The following is a 25,879-nucleotide window of genomic DNA, read 5'->3' as shown; positions in this document are numbered from 1 at the left end:
TGACAGAATTGAAGTATTTTTTGCTTAAAATTACGTTTTTTCAGGTAAAATAACTATTATGTGACAATAAAATGACACATTAAAAAACAAATTTGAAATAAAAAATATTTTTCAGAGGGACAATATATCTTTAAAACTGTTACGTCAATAAGAGATTTTGTAAGAAATATTTCTTGTTTTATTACACACAAAAAACACTCTTACTTCAATGAGTAATAGCGGGCAGCAGACCATTTTTCTTTTTCATCAGGAAGTTTTTTATGTGTATGTTGGCGCGTACCACCTAAATCGGAAGCGCGACATTCACACGCGCGTGTGGCAACTTCCGTTTTAGCGCGTGTGCAGGGCCGGACGCGTAAAAGTACGCTCTAGAATCAGAATCTAAATAATTGGTTGTAAGTAACTTATATTTTGTCATTTATTTACTGTAATTAATTATTCTAATTACTTAAATGAAATCATCTAATGTACACCTACTAAGAATTACAACAGCACAACATTTTTTTAAATAATACATTTTATTGAAAATATTCTTTTAACACACACCGTAGGCTACCATACTGTATATAAAACAATACTATAAGTATTAAAACGATCTGCAGTTATAAATAAGGCAACATTTTTCATCTTCTTTTGTTTAAATCGTATTACAAGTAAACAGATTTCACCAAAATGTCCCAAAAGTCTTTCAGACGATGTCAAATTTCATATTCCAATTATATGCTCATGTTGTTGATGTCCATACGTCACGAGCGGATTGGTTAATGACGTCACATCATTACTAGGTAGTACCCCAATGTGTCCGCCCCCTGTTTTCAAATAAAGTTCTTTCAAGTTTACTTTAACACCGAATCTGCATAATATCACAAACATCTCGCAACCGAAGTATTGTTTTGTAAACCAGTCCACTCCTAAATGTTTGTACGCAGTTTCTATAACATCATCATTACCCAGCGAAGGTATGTTATAAAATAATTTACCGTGTTTGTCGTTATTTACACGCATTAGATTACTTCCGGAAACGGATTTAAGTTTTTCTTTTTTCACACAAGGAAATCTGACATGTATTAGCTCTTCGTTGCCAATATATACTGCCCAATGATTAAAAGATGATTTTAAATGTTGTATTTCTAAGATATCACCGGGCTTGCAGTACTTTAGTAACCTCTCTGATGTCGTGAATCTATTTGAGCTGTTACCCATGTTAACGTTTGGTTGACGTTTCGTTTTGTATCGCTTAAACGTTCTTACGCGTTACACACAGTGTTTAGTATCGACGATGTTGGCACATCATTATTCCGTCCTTCCAGTCTCACACCTGAAAAAAAAAACGATTGAATGCATGACTCTGTAGCACGAGTTGGACGTCGTCTAGCCTATCATCGCTGTCACAAGTAATTACTTATTTCTCCATTTAAAAGTCATATCATATTGGATACCAAATTTAAGGACCGACGCAATACGCATGGTAACTTAAATGTATAGAAATATAATATGAACTTACCGAGTTAGTGACAATTTTGCCTATTGAGTGGCCTATTTGAGTAGGATTCTTCTATCTGTTACAACTCTTTGACGTTTTTAGACCAGGTCTTACTGTCAATATTTAGTTTTAGGCCTATTATTATATTCACCTATATTTGTTGTTGATTCTACTATTACACACACCCAAACATTGAATCGCGTTGCGGTCTCGTAGGCTTGTAGACATTTTTTCTTTTTAAAAGAGTATAAAAGAATGTGAAAACTAAATTGTATACTTACAATGATAATCGGTTTGAAGTCCAAAGTGCTTTTGTTATGGAAATATGTTGAATAAAAAATCCGTTATGGTGCGTGCCTCTCACAACAAGTAGGCCTAACTTGGGTTTTATGGAAAATGCTTCACACTAAAATATGTACAGTAAACTAAAATGTTATGGTAAATGATATTCCCTGGTTCAAGCCATCAACCAAGTTGCACCAGCCAGAAACAATAATTTAATAAACAGTCATGAACTAATGAACGAATTAAAAATCTTCTATATTAATAAATTAAAAGCAAAGTTTTCCTGTAATATTCCCTGCCCTCCAGAGGGCGGCAAACATGTTTTTCTCGCTTTCAGAGAAAGATTTGAGCAAAAAATGTAAAAACAACTTGAGTACACATAAAATATGCGGGTAGGGTATCCGCTTTAAAAATCACTGATACCGATGTGATGGAATCTCTCAATAAAATGTTCAATCGTGCAATGAAGATTTAAACGATATCAGTAAGTAACAGTATGTTAATAATAGTTTAATATAGTTTTATTTGCGCACTATTCAGGCTTCTCTATATTGCACAGGTGGTCACGACATTCACAGCAGGCCAGTCCACTTTCGTTGACGTTGCGAACTCTGTGCTAAGCCTATGCCAAGGCTACAATTTTAGGTTTTTGATTTTGTTCGTGTTATGATTTATGCTGATGCAGATAATAATCTAAAATAAATGGAGACTAAGCTTACTATTGGCCTCTCAAATGATTGCCAACAATATGTTGTTTTAGTGTCACATACTGATTATTAAAATAATTAATATTTTATTCTCTTTATTAAATTGTTAAAATATTTAACTTAAAGGGTAGCTCCATGTTTAAAAAAAAATGTTTTTTTTTAAATTATAAAAAAATAGCATTAATAATATGAATAACAAAAATAGCATTAATAATAACAAAAATTGCATTAATAATAGCAAAAATAGCATTAATAATAACAAAAGTAGCATTAATAATAACAAAAATAGCAATAATAATAACAAAAATAGCATTAATAATAACAAAAATGGCATTAATAATAACAAAAATAGCATTAATAATATTAATAGCACTACTTATATTTTTGACCGCAGTTAAGGCCGCTGGAAATACATTACATGGTTCTCGTCAGCACTTATCAAAAAATTGGTGAGGGATTTTGACAACGTTCATCTTTCATCACAGTATTTTAATTAAGTGAAATAAACCTTGAATGCAATAATGTAGGCAGAGAGGTACCTAGGCATGACGATCGATCGCGAAATGTACGAGAGCAGCAGACCAAAAACACCGTAGTAGACCTTGTTCTGATGCAAGGTATGGATATGACAAACACACGCTCACACGGTCCGCGACGATTAATATACACACTTTATGTTGCGAAATCGTGCGATCACATACACAATGGTTTGAGCGTTCACGATCGACGGGAGGTAGTCGGATTTTCATGAAAATATAACAAAATTTGTACTTTTCCCATATTTACCCCTGTTTTTTCTTAACAAATACACAAAGATGAAAGATGAACTTTTTAGGTGCGGGGACCAAAATTGCGAGCAGGCGCTGACGAGAACCATGTAATGTATTTCCAGCGGCCTAAGCAGAATGAATGTCGTGAATGAGCCATTTTTTGGTGCTACAGGAATTTCATGTAATACCGGAGCTACCCTTAAGCAGACTTAAGTGTATAATTTTAAGAATTTGTTTGCAAAATCCTTATGTAATTTCCTGTTGGGCAAGATCGGCCAAAATACATAATTAAATTTGCCATTTGGAAGAAACAGCAAAAGAAATAAAAAACATAAACCCATGAAAGATCATCGATTCGTTCCAGTCCTCAAGGTCAAACGAAATGGAACGCAAATTTGATCATGCTAATTGAACTCATCACTTTCACCTTGCTCAATACATTTTTGACAAGGAGTCATTGTTTATACCAGAGATTATAGTCTCAAAAAGGATTATGTGAACTATGCAGTTACTGCCCAACCAAATCAGAAATCCATAGAGATTTTTAATACCTTCAGATTTGTGTAGAACAACATTAGGCAACAATACAGCAATGGAATTCAAAGGATAATCAAAGACTGCACTGAATAAATGAAACAATAAAACTTGTTTAACTAATCTTCCATCAGTAAAAGACTAATTCTATTAAACTTAAAGAAAGTCCAAGGCAACACAATTTAAAAAGAAATAATGCAAACTAATAGTAAATATGCATTGTATTATCTCAATATCTCTTTATCATTGAGAGAATTATAATTAATAGTGATTTAATCAAATGTGTTGGTACCTGTATTTATTTAGTCTACTAAGCCTTGCACTCTGCTGTACTGTAAAATGTAACTTGATTTTCTCTAACTCAACAAGCTGGTAAGACTAAAATGCAAGTTTTCATTTATAAACATTAATTTTAGTTATAAATTAATTATAATGTAGGCCTATAATGTGTGTTAGTACTCTAATTTCTATATTTTAATGACTGATTTTTCTAAAATTGAAGAAGAACCGAAACATCAATAAAATTTGAGTTAAACCACTCTCACAATCAGAACGTCTTATCAGGGAGTAGTAAAATTGTACAACTCCCTGGTCTTATTACTGTAGCAGCAGCCAATCCTAACTTGTTTGTTTGTGGTCATCCTATTTCTATTGGATCATTAGGGAGCTTTTGATTTGTGACGACCGATGACCAAGCATGTCATGTTAGTACATTGTGCGCATGCTGGAATATTGGGATGTGTGTTCTCGCTCCTCACCTCGACACAGGTTTGATGGTTTCTAGGAAAGGTTCAGGTAATGACCCATGACACATCGATTGACCTGACTTAGTTTAGTCATCGGTCCTCGATCGTCACAAATTAAAAGCTCCATATTATCTTCAATGAATAAACCATCATATTTAACTGTTTTTTTCTCTCTACAGAATAACTAATCAAAACAAGAATTCAAATAAAAATGGAAACAAAAATAAAAGCACAATCAAAAATCAAGAAAAGTGTCAACTCATATTGTTCAAAAGAAAGATGGAAACTCCGGTTCCCGATTATAACTTGGTTGCCACGGTATCAGAAAGACTGGATTATTAGTGACATCATAGCTGGACTAACAGTGGGACTGACAGTGCTTCCTCAAGGGTTAGCATACGCTAATATTGCTAAACTACCAATACAGGTAAGACTAGATGGCTGTTGCCCAGATATGTGTTAATTGCATGTGTCAAAATACTAAATTGCACAATATTCTTATTTTAACAATATATTTTACAAAAACATTATATAATTATTATTAAACCTATACAATTATCAAAGATAGTAGTAAATTTATATATTAGACAACATAATATTATCGAACAAATATCACATTACTCCACTTACAGCATGGTCTGTATGCCGCAGCACTCGGTGGTTTTATCTACTGCATTCTGGGAATGTCACGTGACATAAGTATAGGTCCGACAGCCATCATGTCCCTTTTGGTCAGCGGATACGGTGTTGCATTGGCAGATGACCCAGAGACGAATGACCCAACTTACGCTATCCTTCTAGCTTTTTTCTGCGGGCTTATACAATTCGTCATGGGAGTATTTCATCTTGGTAAATATAATTGATTAGACCAAATAAAAAAATGTTTTAGTTTCACGTCTGCTTATCAAATTTTGAATCTGCATGACTCTTATTTTACTATTTGCTATTTTTTTTAATGGTTGTAAGAATCACTCAATTTTGTATCAAAAATGCATGAGAAAACAGTCATAAAATGACACTTTGACTTTTAAACTATCATTCTTATCTTGGTACTGTACATCACAATAGCTAATACTCCATAGTAAAAAAAAAATTCAAATCCTGGATATGAAACTAAAATTTTTGTTTGGTTTTCTCTTATTAAAAAGATTAGAAAATTGTAGAAATACTTTTATAAAACCATTTTACAGGTATGTTAAATAAAAACATTAAAATTGTAGAAATTCAAAATATACAATGTATATTTTAATATACATTGTTATGTATACAATTTGTTTGTTTGTAATATTTATTGCTATCCATAATATACACAATGCAATACATTTAATTTGAAATTAACAAAATCATACAGAAACTAAATAATTATACATTTATGGTATAGCAGAGGATAACACTTTAAGCTGGGAAGCTTGTTTCAGAAGGGGTCCTCAATGTATTAAACACATATTATCACTTGTATACAATCTCTAAATAACAAACTGTAAAATCTCTCTTTAAATAGACTTTACTGATGTTTTTAATTCGTGCAATTGACAGCCTAATTAGTAAATCAAATAACACTATAAACTCACAGTACAATCTGCTGTGTATTGATTTTGTGTGCTGAATTGAATTACGATTATAGGCTGCTACCTATTCTTGCATAATTGATTATATCTGTAAAGTTCAAACTGTTTGTCAGCATGTTTGTTATGAAATGTTATCCCTGTTGACTGAAAAGTTAAATGCCCTTATTTTTTTTCTATTAGCAAAATCAGTTCTCTGTAAAGCTCTGTTTGCACTGTTTCTGTCTGCTGGCCTAAGAAAACTGTATTTGTTTCGCTCTGTGTTCACACATACCTATTGTACAGAATCCGATTGAGAGATTCTATTCTTAAACACTATAATTATTATCTTTATCTGGATCAAAATCGGGTTTCAGTGTGAAAGTAGCTTAAACCTAGCTTTAAATGTTCTAATTTGTTTATATTTGTCAACAATGCTATTTAGTATTCTAAAATGAAAATCCGTTCAAATTAAATTATGACATAGCCTGGGTATGAAATGGTATTAAATATGCTTATTTATGTAAAACAAATTTTCTATTAAATGACTATTTAAAAAATTTATGACATGACTTTTGTTTGTTTAGGTTTTGTTACAAATTTCATCTCAACTGTGGTGATATCTGGGTTCACTTCGGCCGCAGCTATCACCATTGGCTTTGGTCAGTTGAAGAATATATTTGGCGTCAAAATGGCGTCAGAGTCGTTCTTTCACGATGTGAAGGAATTAGTTAAAGTCATCCCAGACATAAGGTAAAGATTAATATTTTAATATTGGTTTTCCTCTTATGTATTATTATGCCCATATAAAGAAAAGATAAACCCATATTTGGTATAATGTATTCATGTTCAGTACCTGTACACATATTAGGACATTTAGCCCATAGTGTGCATGTTCGTGCCCATACATAGTAATAATAAGCCCAAATTTGGGCATAATCTTGTAACATAAAATAATATTTTTTTATACATTTATTACAGTAATAATATTTTTTTTCTTGGTTAGAAAATGGGACACAATTTTAGGAATCTGTTGTATATTAGTTCTTGCTGTTTTGAGGGTAAGAAAAGTTGAAATTATTAATCTTTTAATGTATTAATTTAAACATATATGTTTTTTCATAGTTTTGCTGTACATATTGTTATTGTTATATAAATTATAATTTCAAATACACAAACATGTTTTGATTTTTATTAAAGTGCTGCAAACAATACAGTGACCGACAGACGAAGCACCTACAAGATACAATAATGCCTACTCGGAAAAAAGTAGTTCTGAAAATTATGTGGTTGTTCGGAACAGGTATGGTGCATTTCATATTAAGCTCTGTCTACACTATCAAACTTTATGTGACAATAACATGTGATGTGCCCATATATGGACATGATGATGTCATATCCCTACCATATTTGAGCACATTACACTTTTTCTTGTTTAAACTAGTTTGATAGTGTAGACAAAGCATTATATTACTCTTTTGTTATTGTGATTATAATTATTAACAAAATTCTTGCAAGATGATTATATGAGTCCATTTATTTATACTCATTGTTGAAACAGCACACAACAACTAATAGTAACTTTACAAATCTGTTTTCTTTATTTAACAGCACGTAACGCTGTTGTCGTAATGATAACATGCGTGTTGGCATACTTTTTACAAACTGACGGCGTAAGCCCATTTGTTCTTACTGGTAACATGACCGCTGGCATCCCACCAATCAAGCTTCCTGATTTCTCTGCTCCAAATATATTTCAGGTAAGTTACACATATATACTTTAAATCGTGGTCGGGGCGCGATTTTTTTTCATACATAACTTGGGGACATCTTATGTGAAAGATAGCCAAACAACTTCCTAAATATAACTAAAACTAACCCTCTAAATAAAGTCCTTAGTCTAATCCACTCGACTACACAGACGGAAAGCATTCGAGTAAATTTATACGTCACACCTTATGGATATGACTAATGAATATTCATGTTTATTTTGTGGCGTTTCATGAGGGGTCCCCAACTTATGTACGAAAAGGCCTCTTCTCATTCTCACATATTTCCTCCTCTTTACTGGTTAAAAAAGTATATGACTTTGTCGGTTCTCCAGTCTATCAATTGTTACACACATCATTGTCATTTTAAATGTAATTTGCCTTTGGATTTATATTATGTATGTTAATGATGATTGTCTGTAGTCTTTTGGCTAATAAAAAAAAACTTGTCTTATTTGCCATTTATATTGATTAAGTTCGGTAATAGAATCAATTTCTCTTTGTTTCTCTCGTAGGTATTAAATTCTGGAATAATTTTAATCCCACTGATTGGATTTCTAGAAAACGTTGCAATTGGTAAAGGGTTCGGTAAGCATTCAGTTTTATTACTAGTATAATAAATAAATCATTGTAAAGTTCTAAATATATTTACCCTATTTAAAATGTGTTTGCTATTCATACAGAATTTCTAAGCATTAAAACCAAACATCTAATTTGTGTTTTTGTCACTATTTCAGGTCGTAAAGGGAACTACAAAATAGACTCGAACCAAGAACTAATTGCATTAGGTAAGTCAGTTAATACTGGGGACAAATCATTGAACTGTAGCTTTCACATACACTGGGAATTCAACTCTTCAATATCCTAACCTCATAATTATTTTAATGATATATGAGATAATTTTGTTCACATTTATTTTTTGTCTAGGTGCTTGCAACCTGGGAGGTTCTCTTTTATCAGCATACCCAGTCACAGGCAGTTTTTCAAGGTAAAAATAAAAATATTTTAAGATAATTATATAACTATAAATATCAATGACTGTTTCACTTCTATGTCTATTTTAAGCACCACTTAAACCTGTACAGTGTAGGCTAGCCTGGATTACCAAATTCATCATCCACTCTTAAGCTCTGTCTACACTATCAAACTAGTTTGACAAAAAAAGTGTGATGTACCCAAATATGGTAGTCATATCCCAAATATGGTAGTGATATGATGTCATCATGTCCATATATGCACACATCACATTTTTTGTCACATAAAGTTTGATAGTTTAGACAGAGCTTCATTTAATATTCTAAATATATCTTGCTTTCACACAGGTCAGCCATCAACTCTCAAAGCGGGGTACGTTCACCTTTAGCAGGGCTCCTGACGGGCTCCCTCGTCTTCATCTCCCTCGTTTGTCTGACACCACTTTTTCAGTACATTCCAAAATCTTCACTAGCAGCTGTTATCATATACTCAGTCATCTTTATGGTTGATTATAAAATTGTTCCAAACCTGTGGCGTGTTCGGAGTAAGTACAATGTTTGCTTATTTTATTTCAATAAAACTCTGTCTACACTATCAAACTTTATGTGACAAAATGTGATATGGCCATATATGGCTATGATAATGTCATATTTGAGCATATCACAACCATATTTGGGCACATCACACTCACAAACTAGTTTGATAGTGTAGACACAGCTTTTAGCAGTATATATTATTTCTATATATCAATTTCTTATTTAAATCTATTTTTGTTAAATTTTAACAATATTTTTTACAGAGTTGGATCTTGTCACGCTTTTCTCCACATTCTTTTTGTCCTTGTTGTTGGGTGTAGAATACGGAACTTTGATTGGCATTGGTGTAGATCTTTTAATTTTACTAGGACCAATATCTCGTCCTGGTGCTAAAGTGAGTTGCCTTATATAATCTAATTTATATAGTTTGTTACTTTGTATAATTTGTTTAAATTACCTTAGATAGTTTGTTACCTTAAGCTCTGTCTACACAGACCTGCTAGTGTTAAAGACAGAATTTTCAAAAGCCGGCGAGCAGTCTTAAAGTAACAAGTAAACTGAAATTGCATTTTCTCGAGAACTACTTGTCCAAAAAACTTCATTTTTGTACAAAAGGCAAGAGTTATAATTTGTGATTTGTAATTTTAAAACATAAATTGATTTAATTTACAGGTTTTTTGATATAAGTAGTTTCACCCGTTTGTTTTTGGCGTTGCTGTTCTATTGTTAGTCAACAGAATCTATTGTTAGTTGAAAGGCTTGATAAATAACCATTACACAAAACTACATACACATGCTTGTAGTGAAATTAGCCTAAATCACACACAGCATTAAGACACACACAAATATATATATATTTTCCCGGATAAATCTTACGTAGAAGTTTACAGTAGTCCACACTCTCGGTGTGGCTTTCTAGTTTCAAAATAGATTCTTACACAACGTATTTAGAAATTGAATATTGGATGTAGATTATTGGTAACCAATCAAATAATTTAGAGCAACGTTTATAGACCAATCAAATGTAGTATTCAAAAATGTAATGTTTCGCATAATATCTATTTTGTCTCTCTAGACGCATAAAGTCGGTAGTGTTACTGTAATCAAACTAGAACGAGGTTTGAATTATCCCGCCCTCAATAAAGTCGAAACTATCTTGGATGAGCATGTGATGTTTATTGACGGCGCTAACTCAGTCGTCTTTGACTTCACACATGTTGCTGACACCGATTACTCGGTTGTTGAGGTAAACTTGATATTAATAAATTACAGTACTTACGTGGGGTATCCCTTCTGTGTTAGAAGGGTGGGTATTACCAATTCCAATATTTAAAAATTTCAGTTATTAAGTGTATGACATCATCGTGTCCATATATGGGCATATCACATTTTTTTGTCACATAAAGTTTGATAGTGTAGACAGAGCATAAGCTATCACTACGCATGATTTTTTTCATTATTGTATTACCATTATTTATCAAAAATTGTTGATTTTCATTGAAAATTATTATTTTTATTTTGTTACAGGCTCTTAACAATCTTTTAAATGACTGTAAGCTGCTAAATGTTCAAATTGCTTTTGCATGCGTTCAAGTAAGTACCAGCATTGACTTTAAACAAAGTTAAGTTCCTAGTGTCTCCCTATTAGGGGCGTCCTCTGAATAAAAGTTCCCACAGAGTAGGCCCAGTGTTTCTATTTTTTTTCTATTTTTTCAATGAATTCTTCTATTTTTCTCTATTATTAACAAATGTAACAAATAATTTCAGCACAAGGTTAGGATGAAGCTCACAAGGAGTAAAGCACCAAACATTGAAAAATTTATGTTTGAAACTGTCGAGGATGCTGTGAAGGAATTGACGGATGAAGAACTGATCCCAGAGGAAGAGATTGGGATGGAAGTAGATGAAGCATCAGATTTAAATCCTACACAAAGATGTAAAATACAAGAGAAAATGACAGTGGAAACAGAAGCTTAATACCTCTAAAGGGTCTTTCACACCTGCTTCGGCACGGTTCAGGTCCAGCGCCCGCAAATCAAACATCAATGTTTCGTTTTCACGATGCTCCAAGCAGCTATGTGTCAATTGATATGCGTGTAGGTGTGTGAAAACAAAAACATTGGCATTCGATTTGATTTGCCAGTGCCGGAACAGGTGTGAAAGACCCTTAGTGCAGTAGAACCCCTCTTTTAGGACACCCCTATTAGGGGTACTATTGTACATACAGTATTTTACTTTTTACATTTTATGAATTTGATGAGACTCGAACCCAAACCCTGAGTTTGATGAGACTCAAACCCTGAGCACAATTTAGTCTCTTACCATGGTCTTCATTTATTAAACAACTTTATTTTGAGAGAAAAAAATCTGTCTATACTCACAACTTTGATTTGATAAACATTAAACAACTTAATTACACAAATAGTGTTATGAATTAGATGGGATTCGAACCCATTAATTAATAATTAATGACCACCAATGAACAGCTTTATTCATCTGATAGTTTTATGTAATTTAAGTTTAGAATTATGTTTTAACAGCAATAATAACACATTAGGTAAATATATTAATAGTATATTATTTGTGCATAGAACTCTTTAACATTAACTGTACAGTATTTAATAGGAAAGTGTAAATAGATAAATTATGAAGATATTTATGTTATAATTTTAATAGGTTTCTTGAGAGTATACTATATATATTAAATAATATATGTTTGTGGTATTTATAATAGAATGTTATTTAGTAATTGTATAACAGGGTTCTTTTATACTTTGAATACTTTTCTTATTTGCTTTAATATATAGTGCTTTACATGTATGTATAGTAATTATAATAATGTAAAATTTATGAAAATAACTGTATGATTTTCATCTAGTATTATAGTAGAATTACCATAGAATGGGGCACAAATGCAGTGAAAAGCATTGTATACTGTATATCCTCTGGTATAATCCCACCCACTTAGAACATGGGCCAACTTTGGTGGAGTGGGACTATATCCCGGGAAACCCTGGTTCAGGAAAAAATTATTGGTAAGCATTTCTAGTAAAAACTCATCTGAACTGGCTAGAGAGAGGCCTACGTCCAGAACAAAAGTAAATACGGGGACTATAGGATATGCCTGTTTGTGAAATCAGACATAAAGTATGGAGTGGGATTAGACCTGTAGTGGGATTATACCCAAGGATATGGTACTCTACATACACTAATTAATACACATTCCCCATTTATTGTGTAATTTATATTTATAAACACACCAAATGAATGCATTCCTTGGCTGCACATTATATATTTATTAAATATTTATTTTAAAATATCTGAATATTTTTTAACATTCCATTTTGTACTTTATTATCACTGGTGATTGTGAAAAATATTTAATGTGATAACTGTTTTTTACTGGTATATTATAAAACAAGGTAATTAAATTTGGGGTGGTAATTTTAATTTTTAATCTGTGTATTGTTATACTGTATTGTGTAATATATTTTGGTAAGTAGACTGTTTCAGATGTTTTGGCATATATGGCGTTTCATACATATAATACATACACTCGTATTTTCGTGGTATTCAGACAAAAGTCGAAACGCCAACTGCTGGACTAACATAAAATAAAGACAATAACTACAGACTTGGGGCAAGTCTATGCTACATATAGAAAAACAATAAATGTGGAATTTCTAACCATTTATGTTATACTGTACTGTAATTTTATAATCTAATTCTACTTTTAGATGGGTCTTCCTAAAGTGCAATCTCTTTCTGAGGTACAGGGTAAACCAACAGTTATTAGATAGTGCTGTATTTTATAAAGTACAGTATATAAATTAAATATTTATTAAATGTATATTAATAACTAGGTTTAATTGCTGTGTATAGTATAATATGTATGTTTATTCTTACATAATGAAATGTATGTATTTACATAATATGTGTTGATAGTATATGGCCTAGTTGTCACTGTGGCTAGTAGGGCATTAATGTATTTATTTGTAGTGCACTAAATTAGAGTTGACTACAAGAATGTACGTACGTGTCTTGAAAAATAATAATGCTTTAATTATGTAATCATGTTCCTTTAATGTTAATTTTAAGTAATTATGTAAAAATAATCTCATAACAACATAACAATAAAAATACATGTCACTTTTATTAATGATGAGGTAACTAACAATAAAATCTTGATCTAAATATTTAAAACTAACAAGGTTTGTAATTTAAATAATATTGCACATACTGTATATACAACAATACATAGAATTGTACTGTACTAACCCTGAAGCTCTGTCTACACTAACAAACTAGTTTGACAAAAAAAGTGTTATGTGCCCAGATATGGTAGTGATATGACATCATCAGACTGTCCATATATGGGCACATTTTTCACATAAAGTTTGATAGTGTAGACAGGGCCAACATTTCTTAACATTCTCTGTAGTACTACTGAGAATTTCCACTTTTTTACAATCACTGCCTTCCTTCCAATATCAGGACCCAATTTACAGTTGGTTAGTGAAAATTGGCCCAATTATCTCCCATGCTCAGTAACAAAAGTGATGGATTTGGTCTAGAAAAAATGGCACGTGGAGTCCACTACCAATGTTTTAAGTCATCTAAGCTCTGTCTACACTATCACTGTCCTGATATGGTAGTGATATGGCCAATGGTATTTATATGACATCATCATGTCCACATATGGCTACATCACATTTTTTGTCACATAAAATTTGATAGTGTAGACAGAGCTTTAGACTTTGTGCACATGATCACCAACTATAGTAAGAACAGTGAATTATTTTTCTTATGGTTATCCTTGGCAATTTGCCAAAAAAAAAGTACAAATCTGGGGCTGGGTGATACGAAATTTCAACCTCCTCTTTTTCATTAACCTTATTCCTCTTCCATATATTTAATCATCCATTGCATGACCTCTACCAATTCCTCATCTTTGGCACTCACATCGACAACTTTTATTGGTTGCTTAGCATTTTGGATAATGTCGTCCAATCGCATTAGGTATTTCACATCACATGGTTTCACATGGGATGGAATATCGCTAGAAATTGATGAAAGATAGTATTTTAAAAATCAGATTTAATACATAGAAATAACAAATAATATGATGTACAGTAGTACTGACATAGATGCTTGGTTATCACATGACTACAAAGACTTATTTGATTCGCTGAGTTCACAAACTCCAGCAAGCTAATTGTCCAATAAGGTGCATGGCTAATTTTTGGCAAACTGCAGAAAACTTGTGTCTGCTCAGGCTCATCCTGTGGGTGTTACACTATGTCTGGTCTAAACCTTAACTTACGTTTTATTAAAAATGATAATAAACGGCTTATTCTGTAATTCTTCATGGGAAAGTACAGTCAAAAGTTGAATATAAGAGGCTGAAATTTGACAAGGATTTGCGACATCAACTACAAACTGAAAAGAAACGTTTAGAAGTGTGTTAATGAATAACAATCATGCTGCACTCGACACAAGTTTGTTTATTTTATCCCATTGAGAATAAAGATATTTTACCATGATAGCGTGGCAATCATTGTAGTACTTGTACCAAATTGGTCCCATAGCGCCACCCAATTCCCGAATACATCCTTCACGTTTTTTATTGTCCAAACTCACATTCACAATATTTGTTCCCACCTGTAATAAAGAAAATGATAAACTCAGCAATTATGGGACTGGCTACTTCAAACCAACACAATTCATTAGAAACAATGATAAGTTATACATTTAATACTGGCTGTAACAAATTTCAGTAATATGGAATATATTAAGACTTACTGTTGGAATTGTTGACAGTGACATTTCCGCACTTTGATCATCCTTTCGATAGAAATGTAAAGTGATAGTTAAGAAATATTGATTAAAAACATTTGCAATTTGTAATTTTTATCTTTTTAAATTAAAATGTTGGGTGAGGAATGGATTGGGCACGTACTGTGTTGATTATGTGTGTACTACTATATTATACTTTCACCAAGAAGTGCACTGCGTGATATTTTTGCAACAAAAAAAAAGCTAGGCCTAGGCCTCGGTCCAGGTTATTATTTTTTTGCCACACTACCCTCATCAGGAAATGATTTTCCTCGCGTATGCTCTATTCAGTGTAGTACTACATGTTATCGTCAAAGGCCTAGCATTAAAAGTGTTTAAAATGTAGTTTATTCTCATTCGAAAAAAAGGATATTTTGAATTTTTCGCAACAGCAATGTTTTTCCAACACCACAAGCACCTATTAATAAATACATCACGGAATCATATCTAGCGAAAGCACTAATTAAAATAAACAATAAATACAAATATAATTGTTTGGAATGTTTGTTTATGACAACCGCCCTCTTGGGGGATAGTAAAGAGGAAATAATATTTTAGCCGAGAACAATTTTGTTTACCATTATTCTCTTGCTGTCTTATTTTATAACGTAACATTGCAAAATAAGATAATATGGTTTTAATTTATAGTATAATTTTTCAAACAAAAATATAAGGATTGCAATGTTTATGTAAAATATTTACTGAACAAAAGAACATAATATTTCAACCGGAAAAGATGTCATATAAAGGTCAACTCATTTATTATTCATTTTGAGATTAAAAGGAGTGATGATACAGCAGTCATAATCATAAGACTAATTTTAACTATTTTATAGCATTGTAGCTTCTCATTTTCACACCAAGTTTACCTTATCTATAAACAGAATAATGTTTAGCTCAGGAAAAGGAAATTTTGATAAATTAGTTGGTAAGAAACAAGTGAAAGATTCGTTTGGGTTTAGGCTAGTTCTGTAAAAAGTTGGTACAGTAGAGTAGTTGTATTGTATTGTAGAGTATAATATAGGCCTACCTATCCTACCTATCTAGTATAGGGAGTGTAGGAAGTATACGATACATACACGGGAATACTAGGTGGTGGTAACGGGAATCCGTGGTAACCAGCAGACATATCTATACTGTATTAATAATATAATAGGCCTATTGTATTGTAGAATAGATAAGATATACTAAAGTAGAGATCTATTTGTTCATTGATATTTTATTTAGATATAATATAGACTCTACTACTAACTAATTTAATTACTAGAGTAGGCCTACTACTAGGCCTGACAGTAGTTTTTTAATTAAAAAATTAGTACAAATAGTTGACAAATACTAGGCCCGGGACTATCTTAATAAATTTCACATATTGTTCAACTCCCTGATACATATATTCAGTAGTGTTAAATTGAAAATGTGTTTTGAATAAGTACTATATAATGATATTGAAATAAAACTTTTAATTTTCACAGAAAAAGCCACAAGTCAGCTTTTGTTGGAACCGGACTGGAACAGTATCCTTCAGATCTGTGACAGCATTCGTCAGCGTGATGTACAGTTAGTATTCATTTTATGCAAATTTACTTATAGACGATTATTATGATTATCTTTAATCTTATTTTATTTTTATTCATTATAAATGTTGTATTTCGTTTTCAGACCAAAATATGCATTCACTGCAATTAGAAGAAAGATTGTTGACAAAAATCCCAGAGGATCACTGTATGCACTCCAGGTATAATTTATAATTCACTTTCTGTATCTAAACATGTTTTAATACCTCACAAAACACTGTTGTGTCATTGTGTCTATTTTCTTTCAGATTTTGGAGTCATGTGTGAAGAATTGTGGGATTGAATTCAATGAAGAAGTTTCCAACAAACTGTTTATGGAGGAATTGAAAGAATTGGCCTCTGTACGTAAAATTTCTGCTAATATTTTCAAAGTTTTTTTATTTTTGATGACCTTGGAAAATTTAGATCATGTTAATTCATTCTGCGACACAATGTTGGTGGTTTCTTGTCCCTAATAACTATTACTTTAAAATACAAACATAGCCCAGGAAAACATTTTATGCCTTGTGATTATTACCAGCAAAAACTTATTTGACTAAGTACATATATTATATATATATTTTTTTTTAAATTTTAGTCTGGTAATGAAGAACTAAGAAACAAGGTGCTAGAATTAATCCAAGCTTGGGGGAATGTGTTCCGCAATGAACCTAAGATGAAAACCGTCGTAGATATGTACAACCTGTTGAAGCTGGAAGGTATGATAACTTCTTGAAATAAATTGTTTGAAATCCTGAAAAAATGTTTACTAATACCCTCTGCATAAATTGTTAATAAATAACTTATCTACCGATTTATTACATGTTTTCATACATGCATAAGCAAACCCTGAGAAGTTTAGGAAGAAAAGCGTATTTTCGCGCTATTTAATTACTATGATTGGTGAGTTTAATACCAGGGCAATACACGAGTGAGCAGTAAGAACTCGGAACATCTTGGAACAAAAAACAGGCCTCTTATCAGTGACCAAGGGGAGATTTCCACAAAATTGTCTTCACACTATGCAAACCTGGTTACAACAAGTTATTACTTTTTGCAAATGTGAAAAGAGTACTAATCTTCTATTCTGTTTGATAGCCACTGTGGCATACTGTAGTTAAAAAACATTACATAATAATCGCTATGAATTTGATTCATTTTATGAACTATGTTTATTTTTCAGGTCATTCATTTCCACAATTAAAAGAAAGTGATGCAATGTTTTCATCCGAGAAGGCCCCAGAGTGGATTGATGGCGACAAATGCTTTAGCTGTAGGACTGAGTTTGGCATCACTGTTCGTAAGGTAATTATAAATAGACATAGACATAGACATCACTTTATTCATCCATAAATTTGGAAATAGGTACAAGACACACTGACTAACCAAGATAAGACCATATCTTCATATTTGGCACACAAATTTGGGTAGCAAAACATAGACATATCATGAACAAGTGTTAAAGTGGATGTTCTTTTTATTTCCTTTCAGCATCATTGTCGTCATTGTGGTCAGATATTTTGTAGCAAGTGTACATCAAAGCAGTGTGCAATTCCCAAATTTGGAATTGAACGTGAAGTCCGTGTCTGTGATTCCTGCTATGTTGCTATTCCAAGGTAAAAACTTATATCGATATAATCAAATTTATTCTTGACATAAGGTAATGTAAGGTACCAGTGACAAAGCTAAAAATAATCTTTTTTTTCTCTCTATACAGCGGTAAAAGTAAGACATCTGCGAGCACGTCAACTTCAACATCGACATCGAAGGAAACAAGTGATTTACCCCCAGAGTATCTAGCTAGCCCTCTATCTCAACAGTCACAGGTACGACACTATTGAAACTTTTATTTTTTACTGATTATTTTTATTTTCAAGAAACCTAAAATTCAAGCTGTGTTTATGTTTTTGAAGAAATATATTTAATTAATAATAAGAGAACTGAAAAAGGTTAATTTATTCATGATAAAATCGCGGTTATGGAAAACAATGCAAACAACACTTAAATATATCAGCTTTCATTGGGAATCATGTCAAAAATGATTACAGTTACTGTGGTACAGCTATATTTGTATGTGATTTTAATTGGTTTCAATGTAGAAGTTTATGAGCCAGTCACTGCAATAAACATATAATTACCCACAAAAATCTTGCTATATGTTAAATAGATGGAGCTGTAGCTTGGTGGTTAACTTGCTTGCCTTCCAATCCCAAGGTCCGGTGTTCAATCCTGACCTACTTCCGGGGTTCAATCCTGACCTAGTGCCGGAGTTCTATCCTGACCAACAGTAGTGCCAGGGTTGTAACTCACGACTCTTTCAACTCCACTCCCTAAGCCTCAAATGAGACTTAGGGAAAGATAAATTATAAAATAGTTTATCTTTCCTGTAATTGGGGAGTTTGTGCTCGCTGTTGGATGTGTATGAAATTAAAAAAATTAAAAAATATACAAATCTAGTTACTGCAGTAACTGCAGTTGAATAATTTTGACAGGGTGAAATTGGTACAAATTAATCATGTTATTACTAATTGTGATCATTTCCTTCCGGCTGCCTTCTGACTTCTATGATAAATTCCAATCTTTTTTGTTTTGTTTCTTACTAATACCTGAACCAGCTTCCTACTAGAAAGGTTAGTTTCAACATCTCCACAACATGATTTGAACAAGTGTTCTTTGTCTTTGTGTCCTTGTTATTGCTTCGTTGTTGCTTTACAGATAAGATTATTGCAGTGTCTTTTGCATGGCTTTATTGTCTGTCTGCCATTTAAATAGAACTTACTATGGTAAACAGGATTGGGAAGATTAGGCTAATTATACGTTATCTTATGCGTTATGATACTTTATTGCTTTATTGTCTGTCTGCCATTTAAATAGAACTTGGTATTACTATACTATAAGCAGGTTTAACCAAATATTAAGACATTGAAAAGATTAGGCTACTTAGGGGTTATAATAATGATACTTCTTTTTGAATGACTTTGCCCTTATTATAAAACCCATCTGAATTATCACATTATTACACCAAAAATATCACATTGAATTCAGTATTATATAACAGTGATGTTAGAATTAGATACAAATTGTATACAATTTACGTTTATTGTAATGTAAGCAATGTTGCTTACAATTAGTATTGACCCTTAAAGCCATATGAAGCATTAAAGACATGATGTATGTAAGTTGTTAAGTGAAGTGAAGGCCTTAAAAGACTGGATATAAGGAGGGGATTACTATATATATAATCTTCCCCTGCCCACTTCCTCTACTTATCTCTCTGAATGCATGAAATCAGTCTTGTATGTTATGTAACATGGTCTTACTGTAATTGTGTGAATCATATAGTACGTGAAAGATTCAGTTCCCTTATTGTTTTGTTTAAACATTTGTAGCTCCCACCACAGAAGAATGAAAGAGAAATGCAGGAGCAGGAAGAGCTAGAATTAGCCTTGGCACTGTCACTAGATGCTGCTGAAAACAAACATCTGGTAAGAGGCTAGTCTACAGGTTGTTAGTTATTACTAGCATGCAAACTTTTAATTAAAAAAACTACCCACCAAAATAATTACAAATTATACTAAACAATATTTATTTCTTTTGTAGTAAATTTTTTTTTATATTGTAAACATGGGGGTTATATTTAATTTTTGTTTAATTTAGATTAAGAAAGATAAAGCACCATCCTCCAGCAGTCCTGCGACTTCAGCTTCATCCTATGCTCCCCCAGCTACAACTAGCACACCATATGTAAGTGAAATCTTGTGCTATTGGTAATGACAGTGTTGGTTGTAATGTTGTTTTTTTGTAACCTTATTTATAGAGGGTAAACATAAATAGCGTATTCTGACAATCAAGGGGCCCTTATGATGAGTTATGATAAATGTCTGTGTAACCCCATACTCGTCTAGAAAGATGTACTAGGTTCCTTAAAGTGCACATGAGCCAGATGTGTACACTGGACCTACGGTTTATAGTCATTATCTCAGAAGACTCGTTCTAACACCAGTAACATGGAGCTCAGTGTCTGTTAAGGGTGTGGAACTGATTGTACCGCAGCCATAGATAAACCCTTTGATTTCCAGAGCTCAGCATCCTGTTGGTATCCTTGGTTATTTTTCTTGTAGATTTTGGTGTCTCTTAATGATTTGTAGGCTAAAGCCATGAAATTATTTTCTTTTTCTAGACACCATCTGTTGTTGACCAGGAAATGGATCCAGAGGTTAGTGTATTTTTATTTTTAAATACTGCAGTTGATTGTAGATTAGAAAGTTGCGAAATCAATTCTAACTTCACAATCACATATTTAATATTGGGTGATAATTATATTTGTTCAATCAGCTTGCAAGATACCTAAATCGACCTTACTGGGAGCAGAAACAAGATGTGCAGGCTATGCCATCTGCCCCAGAGGCCGCACCAGCAACTGCTCCACCCATTACCCAAGTATCAAGTCAGCCAGTGTATGCCACCGTTAACAAAGTTCAGGAGGTAACAACACATTTTTTCCCCTTAAAATTTACTTACAAAGAGCTTCAAAACTGTACAGGAGTTTGCAAGAAAATTGTTTAAAGCTCTATCAGACTAGTGTGATGTGCCCTAATATGGTAGTGATATGCCAAAATATGGTAGTGATATGACAAAATATGGTAGTGATATGACATCATCATGTCCATATATGGACACATCACATTTAGTTGTCACATAAACTTTGATAGTGTAGACAGAGCTTTATGGAATTCCAAATCAGTTGGTATAAAACCAACAATTCTCAAACCTCTTTATTTACTGTGTCTCTCTAGCAACCAGTCCAGAACGGAGATGATGAAAAGTATGCGTTTCTGTCGGCTTTGTCTGCCAGCATCGACACATTCAACAATCGTATGAACAGCAACTCTATGCGAGGGCGCAGTATTGCTAGCGACTCTACCGTGCAGAGTTTGTTTATGCAAATTAGTTCCATGCACCCACAGTTACTGACTATGATGCAAGAACTTGAAGATGGACGAGGTATGTGACATTTTTTATACAAATTGATTATTCAGAACAAATTCAGAAAAAATATTTATTATTAGCATACTTGGATGAAAAAAAAACCATAAATATTGTTAAATAATTTCACCTCCTTCCAAAGATATATTTTGAATTAAATTACGCTGCTGTGTGAGTTCAACATCTTCTCACTTTTCCTTGACATATTATTAAGAACATTTCATTCAAAATACGACAAATGATTTTTAATATTGCACTTTTGTTCTGTAGTGCGTATTGATGCAACAACATGCAAATACTGTACTCAATCTGTTGTTTCATTTCTAGTAATATCAAAACCATACTAAAAAAGTATGATTGTAAACACTATTTTAACAAGTAATACAGTTTTAAACAACATAATAAGATTTGATAATTTACTTTTGTCAAAATCTTTCAACATCACTATCATAACCCTAACGATATCTAGCAAAGTAGGGTTTCCTATAAGCTTGTATTTACTATGGAATGCATTCTCTAGAATTTACAATTTAAACCTTTAATGATTTAAACAATACATCCTGACATGAAGTTGCCTTTGTTCTACCACTGTTATTTTTCTCATTTTCAATTGTTTGTTTTTTTCTAAATTTCAAATCACAAGAACGTCTTGAAAATTTGTCTCAACAATATTATATTGTGAGACATTTCAGACAAAAATTGGACGAATTAAGGAACAAATACAAAGATTGGAGAAGGACATATCAAAGTAATTTTAAAATACACTAAAATTATGGGAATAATCACATTTTGGACAACCATTCAGTTTTGAATTTACTAAAATTGGTTTTGATGTTTTTTTATTGATTTTATAAATCAGTTTGACTGAAGAAACTTTTAACTAATATTATAAAATAGGTTTCATTTCAGACTAAAACCTCACTAATGTATTACAAAATGAGTTCAATACAGGCCATTAATCGCATGCATTGATCTCAAACCAGTAGTGTCCTAAATCATGCATTCAGGTCAGAGGTTATGCCTAGCCTGTCTTACTGCTAACTTGCCCACTTCAGTATCAATAATATTTAAACCTAGATATTCTATACTTTATGTATTATTATTAGATAACACACATTGTTTTCTTTTTGTGGGAAAATTTATCTTTATAGCACATTTCAAAATTCCCAGATTACACCATCGGATTATTTTATTTTAGATATTCACAAAAAATATATACATTTTGGGTTAGTCAGCACTACTACTGTCTTATTTGTACTGTATTTTTTTAAGTTATTGAATTATCTAGTATTTCAGAAAGGTCAAACATATACACAAGATGCTCTACATAAGTCTTTGAGGGTGTCAAACCCTTGGATTGGTAGCCCATCATCATAACCACCAAGCCACAACTCCACTCGATGTTGATTATAAGTAACTTTGTTTTGGTAGTTCTGTGTTCCTATTAGATTGTTGATTTTGTTGTTTTTCTACAGCAAATATGGAAGCATTGCAGGATAAGCTGGCACAGATCAAGGATGCAAGAGAAGCGCTGGATGCCTTGAGAGAAGATCATCGGGAGAAGCTGCGACAGGAGGCAGAGGAAGCGGAAAGACAGCGGCAGATACAGCTTGCTCAGAAGCTAGAGGTTATGAGACAAAAAAAACAGGTTTGTTTACATTTTACTGCAGTAATTCCAGTAAATTCACAGATCACTAATCTCCATGCAATAATTATTGTTGAAATTACTGACATAATGCCTTAGTTTTCATCTCAATTTAAAATATTGTATTTCAGGAATATTTACAATACCAGAGACAGATAGCGATGCAACGTCTCCAAGAACAAGAAAGAGAGATGCAAATGCGTTTAGAACAACAGAAGTATCTTCAGCAGATGCGGCAAGTACAGTACATGCCTGGAATGGGAATGCAACCACAAGGAATGATTCCACCAATGGCAATGAATGGTATGGCGCATAGTATGTATGGGATGCCGCCGCCACAGGGAATGCAACAACAGGGCATGCCTCCACCACAAGGAATGCAACACGGCATGCATCCTCAAGGAATGCCGCAGCAAGGGATGCAGCAACCACAAGGCATGCAGCAGCAACCTCAAGGCATGCAGCAGCAACCGCAAGGGATGCAGCAACCACAGGGCATGCAGCAGCAACCGCAAGGGATGCAGCAACCACAGGGCATGCAGCAACAACAAGGGATGCAGCCACAAGGAATGCAGCAACCACAAGGTGCACAGCAGTCACATGGAATGCAGCCTCCACCACAAGGAATTCCGTCACAGCAGCCTCAAGGAATGCAGCAGCAGCAACAATATGGACAAGTAAGTTTTGTAGTTGTGATCTGGAAAAGGGAGATGTTGTTTCTTCCCAAAACAAGCAAATGTTTAATTGTTATATTTGATCTTTTTCAGACGTTTAATCCCCCAAGTTCAATCCAAGGATCACCTTCACATACATCATACCAACAACAACAAGTGCAACCACCTCAGCAGACAATAGAACAGTCCATGCAACGTCCTGGTGGTGTGCCTCAGAGCTATAACCAACCAACAACACAATATCAAGCCCCTGGAATACAAGGCCAGGCTCCAGGAATGCAAAGTCAGGTCCCTGGAATGCAAAGCCAGGCCCCTGGAATGCAAAGCCAAGCCCCTGGAATGCAAAGTCAGGCTCCTAGTGGCTATCAGCCAATGTATCCAAACCCTCAACAGTTTGGTTCACCTCACTCATCCATAGAATATACACAAGCTAACCCTTACAATATGCAAAACATGGCTAATACCCTCCCACAGACAAACCAACCATATGGTGCACCCCAGGGACAAATGTATCAACCACAAGGAGAGATGCCTCCTCAGGGCCAAAACTCGTCTCAACAACCACCCCAGCAACCGGCAGAAGGGTCACTCATCTCGTTTGATTGATATCATTTGTAGGTACATATAAATGTAGAGTAAATGTAAACATTCTGTATTCTCTGTATTGTGATTGGCTCATTACATGGTTCTATCTGGAAGTTTCATTTTAAATATTGGTTCATTGTCATTAATTGCATTTCAATTATTTTAGGTAATATTTCCTTCATAATAACAAAATAAAATCCTATTAAATTAGTAATCGGAATAAATATATACGGTACTATTTCTTCATGGTGGTGGAATACACGTTTTGTGAAAGTAGTATTTACTCAAATTTGTGGTTTTTGAGACAAGTTTGACACAGACATAAACATTCACATTTAAGTTTTCACTTGTGCAATTTAAACTAGAAATTAATATGAAAATATTTGCCTAATAACGTGATAGGTATTATATACATTTATCGTGAAATACATGTTTTTATTTATTAATTAAAATTACAGAAAACGATATGCACTGGCAATAATAACAAAACTAAATCTATGTTTCTATTTTGTTAGTAGTACAGTATTCTTTTGAGTCAATTTATTTTTAATTATGAATTTACAATTAAATTTGTTAACATCATCTTCTGTGTATACTGATTAAATATGAAATAAAAATATAATAATTGTAGATTTGCATGACTTTACTGCTACTGCATCGCAGACGAGGAACTATTATAGCTTATGGCGCCCTCAATTGATTTATGTAGATTAAAAAAGTTGAGAAAAATGATTTCAAGTTATTTTATTTTGTGCATTCATACTTGATCATGATATTTCCAATTAAATATTTTTTTTCTTTCTTGAATTGGTAATTAAACAAACTTAAAGATGTATTGTCCCTTGAAACACAAAAAATGAAGGTCAAAATATTCTAAATTTAAATTGGCCATATCAAAGTAATATTAAAGATATTGCAAAAGTTTGCAAAATACTGAGAAAGTGTAAAAATATATCAATTTAGCAGGCATTGAATACAGATTGATAAAAGATGTTTTCTAAATGATTTTCAATGCACCTAATGAAACATTTTAAACATTATGGCACTCTAATTTTTATAAAACCACTCATATGAAGTGCATTGAAAATCATTTAGGAAACATCAACATTTTATTGCCAATAAAAATTAATTTTCAGCCTCACAAACATAAGGCTTAAAAGCAAGTTGATCAAATTGCTCTTATTTTTCTATTCCTAACATTCTTAATACAGTTAATTTTCTAAGAAACTTAACTGTTATCTATATTAAAAGA

General features: G+C 32.9%; 3 protein-coding genes and 1 long non-coding RNA gene across 8 annotated transcripts; 2 read left to right on the top strand and 2 right to left on the bottom strand.

The window, feature by feature from the left end:
* The first annotated feature begins 892 nt into the window (after positions 1–892).
* Positions 893–13,512, top strand: LOC144840966 (sodium-independent sulfate anion transporter-like). Of its 2 annotated transcripts, none has more exons than XM_078697078.1 (15): positions 893–959; positions 4,705–4,952; positions 5,158–5,374; positions 6,657–6,822; positions 7,076–7,130; positions 7,270–7,372; positions 7,681–7,829; positions 8,354–8,426; positions 8,576–8,626; positions 8,766–8,826; positions 9,161–9,357; positions 9,613–9,743; positions 10,425–10,595; positions 10,877–10,942; positions 11,117–13,512. In XM_078697078.1, exons 2-15 carry the CDS (start codon positions 4,737–4,739, stop codon positions 11,324–11,326), a joined length of 1,866 nt encoding a protein of 621 aa, XP_078553204.1. In that variant the 5' UTR covers positions 893–959; positions 4,705–4,736; the 3' UTR covers positions 11,327–13,512. The 2 variants fall into 2 exon arrangements, with proteins under 2 accessions (XP_078553204.1, XP_078553203.1); XM_078697077.1 differs by lacking the exon at positions 893–959 and adding an exon at positions 2,075–2,252.
* LOC144840968 (uncharacterized) lies at positions 1,295–1,716 on the bottom strand. Its single transcript, XR_013611978.1, has 3 exons — positions 1,635–1,716; positions 1,505–1,568; positions 1,295–1,318 (listed from the first exon to the last, which is right to left on the bottom strand). It is a non-coding gene; the product is annotated as an uncharacterized LOC144840968 (long non-coding RNA).
* On the bottom strand, positions 13,459–15,693 carry LOC144840967 (ADP-ribosylation factor-like protein 16). Its single transcript, XM_078697079.1, has 5 exons — positions 15,558–15,693; positions 15,152–15,207; positions 14,888–15,010; positions 14,673–14,788; positions 13,459–14,408 (listed from the first exon to the last, which is right to left on the bottom strand). Exons 1-5 carry the CDS (start codon positions 15,616–15,618, stop codon positions 14,243–14,245), a joined length of 522 nt encoding a protein of 173 aa, XP_078553205.1. The 5' UTR covers positions 15,619–15,693; the 3' UTR covers positions 13,459–14,242.
* A 273-nt stretch (positions 15,694–15,966) lies between these two features.
* On the top strand, positions 15,967–25,340 carry LOC144840965 (hepatocyte growth factor-regulated tyrosine kinase substrate-like). 4 transcript variants are annotated; one of them, XM_078697073.1, is made up of 17 exons: positions 15,967–16,112; positions 16,657–16,741; positions 16,844–16,919; positions 17,007–17,099; positions 17,336–17,456; positions 17,921–18,042; positions 18,229–18,353; positions 18,455–18,563; positions 19,353–19,367; positions 20,127–20,222; positions 20,395–20,481; positions 20,918–20,953; positions 21,073–21,222; positions 21,534–21,741; positions 23,199–23,371; positions 23,500–24,045; positions 24,136–25,340. In XM_078697073.1, exons 1-17 carry the CDS (start codon positions 16,073–16,075, stop codon positions 24,646–24,648), a joined length of 2,595 nt encoding a protein of 864 aa, XP_078553199.1. In that variant the 5' UTR covers positions 15,967–16,072; the 3' UTR covers positions 24,649–25,340. The 4 variants fall into 4 exon arrangements, with proteins under 4 accessions (XP_078553199.1, XP_078553200.1, XP_078553201.1 ...); XM_078697074.1 differs by lacking the exon at positions 19,353–19,367; XM_078697075.1 differs by lacking the exon at positions 20,395–20,481.
* The last annotated feature ends 539 nt before the right edge of the window (positions 25,341–25,879 follow it).

This window comes from Antedon bifida, chromosome 4 (assembly GCF_963402885.1).
Source record: "Antedon bifida chromosome 4, ecAntBifi1.1, whole genome shotgun sequence".
NCBI lineage: Eukaryota > Metazoa > Echinodermata > Crinoidea > Comatulida > Antedonidae > Antedon > Antedon bifida.
This window is presented reverse-complemented; position numbering and strand designations above follow the sequence as displayed.